The sequence below is a fragment of the Salvelinus alpinus genome, chromosome 2 (assembly GCF_045679555.1).
Source record: "Salvelinus alpinus chromosome 2, SLU_Salpinus.1, whole genome shotgun sequence".
Taxonomy (NCBI): domain Eukaryota; kingdom Metazoa; phylum Chordata; class Actinopteri; order Salmoniformes; family Salmonidae; genus Salvelinus; species Salvelinus alpinus.
Window position 1 is genome coordinate 103,287,616 of NC_092087.1, and position 7,518 is coordinate 103,295,133.

At 39.6% G+C, this 7,518-nt stretch overlaps 1 protein-coding gene across 1 annotated transcript in view; it reads right to left on the bottom strand.

Annotated features, from left to right (window-relative positions):
• Positions 1-7,291, bottom strand: part of LOC139546855 (zinc finger protein 420-like) — a 61,380-nt gene extending 54,089 nt beyond the window's left edge. Inside the window, exon 1 of the mRNA XM_071355748.1 lies at positions 6,616-7,291. Coding sequence (XP_071211849.1) covers positions 6,616-7,006 — 391 coding nt within the window. The 5' untranslated portion in view covers positions 7,007-7,291. The remainder of the gene's footprint in view (positions 1-6,615) is intronic.
• Between the last annotated feature and the right edge of the window lie 227 nt (positions 7,292-7,518).

Here is a 7,518-nt window from a genome sequence, read left to right on the forward strand (position 1 = left end):
GTGTGATTTTAAAACAAATGTTGTATAGCTTCCTGGTACAGGAACAGATATCCAACATTTTGACTAGCGCTGATGTCATATTTTGGGTAAAGTCAAAAATAAGGTGAAATATTTTGGGTAGGTGTTCCTGAAACTGATAGTAACTACAATACAGAAAAATATACACTCAACATGTAAAGTGTAGGATGTTTCATGAGCTGAAAAAAAAGATTGCAGAATTTTTTACATCCCTGTTAGTCAACATTTATTCTTTGCCAAGAATAATCCATCCACCTGACAGGTGTGGCATATCAAGAAGCTGATTGAACAGCTTGATTATTACACAGGTGCACCTTGTGTTGGGGGTAATAAAAGGCCACTCAAAAATGTGCAGTTTTGTCACACAACATTGCCACAGATCTCTGAGAGAGCGGGCAATTGGCATGCTGACTGCAGGAATGTCCACTGGAGCTGTTGCCAGGGAAATGAATGTACAGTACCAGTCAAAGGTTTGGACACCTACTCATTCAAGGGTTTTTCTTTTATTTGTACTATTTTCTACATTGTAGAATAATAGAGAAGAGATCAAAATTATTAAAAAACACATGGAATCATGTAGTAACCACAAGTGTTAAATCTAAATTTATATTAGATTCTTCAAAAGTTGCCACCCTTGCTTTCTCTCAACCAGATTCACCTGGAATCCTTTTCCAACAGTCTTGTAGAGGTTCCCACATATATGATAAGAACTTGTAGGCGGCTTTTCCTTCACTCTGCGATCCAACTCATCCCAAACCATCTCGATTTGGTTGAGGTCGGGGGATTGTGTAGGCCAGGTCATCTGATGCAGCACTCCATCACTCTCCTTCTTGGTCAAATAGCTCTTGCACAGCCTGGAGGTGTGCTGGGTCATTGGTCTGTTGAAAAACAAATGACAGTGGGACTAAGCCCAAACCAGATGGGATGGCATATCGCTGCAGAATGCTGTGGAAGCCATGCTGGTTAAGTGTGACTTGAATAAATAAATCACTGACATTGTCAACAGCAAAGCACCCGCACACCATCACATCTCCTCCTCCATGCTTCACGGTGGGAACCACACGTGGAGATAATCTGGTCATCTACTCCGCCTCTCACAAAGACATGACGCTCGGAACCAAAAATCTCAAATTTGGACTCATCAGACCCAAGGACAGATATCCACCGTTCTAATGTCTATTGCTCGTGTTTCTTGGCCCAAGGAAGTCTCTTCTTCTTATTGGTGTCCTTTAGTAGTGGTTTCCTTGCAGCAATTCGACCATGAAGACCTGATTCACGTAGTCTACTCTGAACCGATGATGTTGAGATGTGTCTGTTGCTTGAACTTTGTGAAGCATTTATTTGGGCTGCAATTTCTAAGGCTTATTTATTTATTTGGGCTGCAATTTCTAAGGCAATTTCTAAGGCTGAACTTATGCATCACAAGTAACTCTGGGTCTCCATTCCTGTGGTGGTCCTTAAAGTAATGATGGACTGTTGTTTCTCTTTGCTTATTTGAGCTGTTCTTGACATAATATGGACTTGGTCTTTTACCCAACAGGGCTATCTTCTGTATACCACCCATACCTTGCCAAAACACAACTGATTGGCTCAAACACATTAAAACCTGTTATGGCTACGTTTCGACAACATCCGGTGAAATTGCAGAGTGCAAAATATATTTTTATTTATTAGAAATATTTAACTTTCATGCATTCACAAGTGCAATACACCAAATTAAAGCTTAACTTCTTGTTAATCTAGCCACCGTGTCAGATTTCAAAAAGGCTTTACGGCAAAAGCAAACCATGCGATTATCTGAGGACAGCACCCCATCAAACAAACACATGACAATCATATTTCAACCCGCCAGGCGCGATACAAAACTCAGAAATAACTATATAATTTGTGCCTTAAGTTTGAAGAGCTTCTTCTGTTGGCACTCCAATATGTCCCATAAACATCACAAATGGTCCTTTTGTTCAATTAATTCCGTCGTTATATCTCCAAAATGTCCATTTATTTGGCGCGTTTAATTTTAAAAAACACCGGTTCCAACTCACCCAGCATGATTACAAATATCTAATAAGTTAAGATACCTGTAAACGCTGTCCAAACATTTCAAACAACTTTCCTAATCCAACTTTAGGTATTTTAAAATGTAAATAATCGAGATAATTTAAGACGGGATAAACTGTGTTCAATACCGGATAAAAACAACGTGAAACGCGTGACCTGGAGCGTGGATCAAAACATTAGAGAGCACTAGGCTGGACCCTCGTTCTGAATAGCCGTACTTCTTCATTTCTCTAAAGAAAAACATCAACCAATTTCTAAAGACTGTTGACATCTAGTGGAAGCAATAGGAACTGCAACCAAGTGCCACAGAAAAGTGCCACACAAAGCCATTTGAAAACAGTCACCTCAACAACAAAAAATTCCTCCTGGATGGTTTGTCCTTGGGGTTTCACCTGCCAAATAAGTTCTGTTATACTCAGACATTATTCTAACAGTTTTAGAAACTTTAGAGTGTTTTCTATCCAAATCTACCAATTATATGCATATCCTAGCTTCTGGGCCTGAGTAGCAGGCAGTTTACTTTGGGCACGCTTTTCATCCGGACGTGAAAATACTGCCCCCTATCCCAAACAGGTTAAGGAAAGAAATTCCACAACTTAACTTCTAAAAAGGCACACATGTTAATTGAAATGCATTTCAGGTGACTACCTCATGATGCTACAGTCCTCCTTTAAGACTCCATGCTACAGTCCTCCTTTAAGACTCCATAATGTTTCATCATTAGATGCTACAGTCCTCCTTTAAGACTCCATAATGTTTCATCATTAGACGCTACAGTCCTCCTTTAAGACTCCATCATGTTTAGAATGTGTCTGGAAGCGCTACTCTATCTATTCTACTCTCATCCTTTCGGTTTTAATCATATTTATGATAATAATGTTATTATAGGTAATAACTAACTTTAATAACTAGGGTTAATACCTGCCTGGCGCCCCAACAAAATCTTTATCTCTACCCCCCTCTAACAATACCGCTACAGAATTAGCATAGTAGGCCATGTAACTTAAGGTAATCAGAAATATTTAGGACTAACTAATTCTTTGCCACCCATTCTGAAACTAACTACCGCTCTATGTTAAGTGTTGCAGTCATTTCAGTTGCTGTAGTAGCTGACGTGTACAGTGTTGAGTCATCCGCATACATAGACACACTGGCTTTACTCAAATGTCATTGGCATGTTGTTGGTAAAGATTGAAACAAGCAGGTGCCAAACAGCTGCCCTGGGGAATTCCTGATTCTACCTTGATTTTGTTGTACAGGCTTCCATTAAAGAACACTCTCTGTGTTCTGTTAGACAGGTAGCTCTGGGGCGGCAGGTAGCCTAGTGGTTAGAGCGTTAGGCCAGTAACCAAAAGGTTGCTGGATCGAATCCCCGAGCTGACAAGGTAAAACTTGTCAAAACTCTGTCGTTCTGCCCCTGAACAAGGCAGTCCTAGGCCGTCATTGAAAAAAATAATTTGTTCTTAACTGACTTGCCTAGTTAAATAAAGTTTACATTTAAATAAAAAAAACTCTTTATCCACAATATAGCAGGGGGTGTAAAGCCATACGTTTTTTTCAGCAGCATTCTATGATCGATACTGTCAAAAGCCACACTGAAGTCTAACAAAACAGCCCCAACAATATTTTTATCATCAATTTCTCTCAGCCAATCAGTCATTTGTAAGTGCTGTGCTTGTTGAACGAACTTCCCTATAAGCTGAAAGTCTCAATTTGTTTACTGTAAAGTAGCATTGTATCTGGCCAAACACCATTTATTTTTTTTAAATGTAAGGGTTGGTAACAGGTTGATTGGTCAGCTATTTAAGCCAGTAAAGGGAGCTTTACTATTCTTGGGTAGTGGAATGACTTTAGCTTCCCTCCAAGCCTGAGGGAACACACTTTCTAGTAGGCTTAAATTGAAGATAATGCGAATAGAAGTGGAAATATCGGCCGCTATTATCCTCAATCATTTTCCATCCACGTTGTCAAACACCAGTGACATGTCATTGTTGATTTTTTTGCCCAAAATGTCATTTAAGGTGCTCCAAAGCTTTTTACAATCATTCTTCATGTCATTTATCTTTGTTTCATAGTGTAGTTTCTTCTTTTTATTCAGTTTAGTCACATGATTTCTCAATTTGCAATAGGTTTGCCAATCAGTTATACAGCCAGACCTATCTGCCATCTCTTTTGCCTCCCCCTTCATCATACCATTTTTAAATTCCTCATCAATCCACGTGGATTTAACAGTTTTTACAGCCATCTGTGGGTTAGATGAAGGAGGGGTTGAGGTCAGGACAGATTCTCATCAGGGAGATAAAGGTTTGGTATCCTGTTACCCTCTTTACTCTCTTCCTGTGGAACCATAAGATGTAAGGATTGGAGAGAAGGAGGAGTGTCTTAAGTGAGATATTTATCTGGATGGAACAAATGTTGGGATGTCTGAATTGCAGCTGTACATAACCTTTGGGAATAATTCAACTTGGTTAAAGCTTCTCTAGTGTCCGTGAGTTATTTACTGTGGAAAAAAATAACCAAACAACATCAACAACATAGGAATCACTACAAACAATTGTATGACCTCTTATATAGCACATTAGGCCCAGCCTTTTGGAACTGTGGTTTTCCTAGATATGGCTACTATATTGTGATCACTACATCCGATGAATTTGGATACTGCTTTCAAACAAATTTCTGCAGCATTAGTAAAGATATGATCAAAATATGTTGATGATTTAATTACTGTACTGTTTGTAACTACCCTGGTAGGTTGATTGATAACCTGAACAAGGTTGACGGCATTGGTTACAGTTTGAAGCTTTCTCTTGAGTGGGCAGCCTGATCACAGCTTTCCTCCAGTATTAGTTAATTCATTAACAGTGTCTGGAGTTTAGTTTGCCTGTTCTACAGTCTTGTAAAGATAGGGGGGTTGACTGGGACAGGCAATGTAACATCCATAATGTTTTAAGAAAAAGTTTTTGTAAAATTTGCACCTTACAACGGATCATTGAAACGTTCTCTCCAAAGCTACCTTTCATCAAGGTTTTATATGGTCTATTGGTTTCTCTCTTTTCATTGGCAGAATCCTTTTTCAGTGTTATGATATTCATAACATCCACATCCACCAGTCTATATTCCTGTCAACTAACAGAACTCTGCTGGTTGTCCTGGTAACAGATACCAGTGGGCAGATCTATTGTATTTGTTCAAACTAAACTACAACACTTACTTTGATGAGTCAAATCTGATCCTTTCTTCTCTTCTCCTCCTCTCACAGTTCCACTCAGCCCCGTTGTTTTCCTGCAGTCCACCAGCAACACAGACAACCTCTTCATACCCAGCAGTAAGGTGCTACCGGGAGAGGCACGACACGGGGACTCCAGGAGGGAGGAAGGGCTAGTGTTGTCCTGGTAACCATAAAGAGGGGACACAGACACATAACATTATGGATGCTGATGTCACTGTTGTCATGAAGTGTCTTTACAGAAACCCAGCCCAGACCCAGATAGAGCAAGCTGTATGCTAGACCAGACCAAGCTGTACCATCTGGTGTTCTGTTCTGGAGAGACTCTTCTCTGACTCGTCAGTATCAGGATGTTGTTGAGGCTCCCCAGAGGATCCACCATAGTCACGTCTCTCTCCTGCTTGAATGACAACATCAAACAGACAGTCAACTTATAACCGTCTATTACAATCATAGGGTCTCAAAAAAAATGTTAACTTTCATCATGATTTTTAAATATATTGTTTGTGATGCAAATGTGAAAGGGTGACTTTCACGTATACTTGAGTCATTTTCTATTAAGGTATCTTTACTTATATTCAAGTATGACAATTGGGTACTTTTTCCACCACTGTGATTCATTGGGTCTTACAATAGGCATGAATGTGTCTAAAAAGGGCCTATAAAATATTATTTGTGATGCAAATGTAAAAGGGTCGTTCTACTAAATGGGTGCCTTTTGTGTCCCTTTGATATTTTAAGTAGAAATTATGCAACAATATTGAATTTGAAAAGACTGTTATATTAGATGAGGGGAACTTTAATATAGACCACATGGAGAATTCAATACATCTAATTTAAAAGTCCCCAAAATAAATGTACCAATGGCAGATTGAACCTTTAAGAATGTAAACAGTAGGAAACGGGTGGGTATAATTTGTGGAACGTTCCGACACGAATCTATTCCAAAAACGTCGTAATGTACAAGGATGCCAACAAACGGCGCATACAAAGTAGCATGATCAATTCACCTAGCTAACTAGCTGCCAAAAGGGCATCAACTCACCATGTAGCTTATTCTTAATGTTTGTCCATAGGCTACCAGAGAGAGGACAGACATTTTTCGGAATAAACGTGGTGAGTGAAACACTTTATGAAATAGCCCACTCCCTACCCGGTATCCTATTCTGCCGCTATACAACTGTGTATGCGTTGTTTGTTGGCATCCTTGCTCAAAACATATTCAAGTGTAGAACTTCAGTAGAATGCCCCTTAAAACCACACATTAGTTCAACAACTGCATAGTTTGTGCACATGTTTAAGAAAGTACTCACTGGTGTTAATCGGATCTTCTGTCTCCTCCTCTTTCACTCCCAAAACGTCTTCCTCCTTCACCTTTATTGAGATAGCATCCTCTTCCTCTCTAAAAGGTTCTTTCTCTTCTATCACTATAACAGCCTCCTCTTCCTCCTTTTTCATTCTGAAAGGTTCTTTCTCTTCTTCCTTCACTATAACAGCCTCTTCTTCCTTCACTATAACAGCCTCTTCTTCCTTCACTATAACAGCCTCCTCTTCCTCCTTTTTCATTCTGAAAGGTTCTTTCTCTCCTTTCACTGTAATACCCTCCTCTTCTTCTTTCACGACAATGTTCAGCGCCAGAGCTTCTTTCTCCGTCCAGCAGACCTCCTCTTCTTTAGCAGGGGAGGAGTAGTTTAGTGAACTCATGGTCGGGGATGTTAGCTAGCTAGTTAGCATTAGCGACTAGCCTAGTGCTAGGCTCAGCATCAATCTTTAACAAGTTTGCAAATTAAACAAGAAAATTAGGTTAAAGTTAACCAGTTAATACGTCTACAGAATTGTGTTTACAACAGTGAGATTAGCTAATGTACATAAACGTGGTCTAAAGCGTCAATCTTTCAGTTTTATGTTGGCTAGCAAGCTACCGAGGCGGTTGAAAGAGTAGCCGTGTTGTTGTTCCTGAAGAAGCGACCCGTCCAGTAAATTATACGTCACGCAAGAAGCATCGTCTGAAAGACGCACATCCGCCATCTGCTGGCTGGAGTGGGTAACGCAGTTTGGAAACAAGTTACTACACTTTTTTATTGGAAAGAACGTCATAATAATTTAACAATAAGCTGATGTTTTTTCTCTTACGTCTTACAAATAATACTTTCCTGTACATAGAAGTAGAAGCTTAATATGAACATGTGGATGATGAATAAATACTTCCATGAATA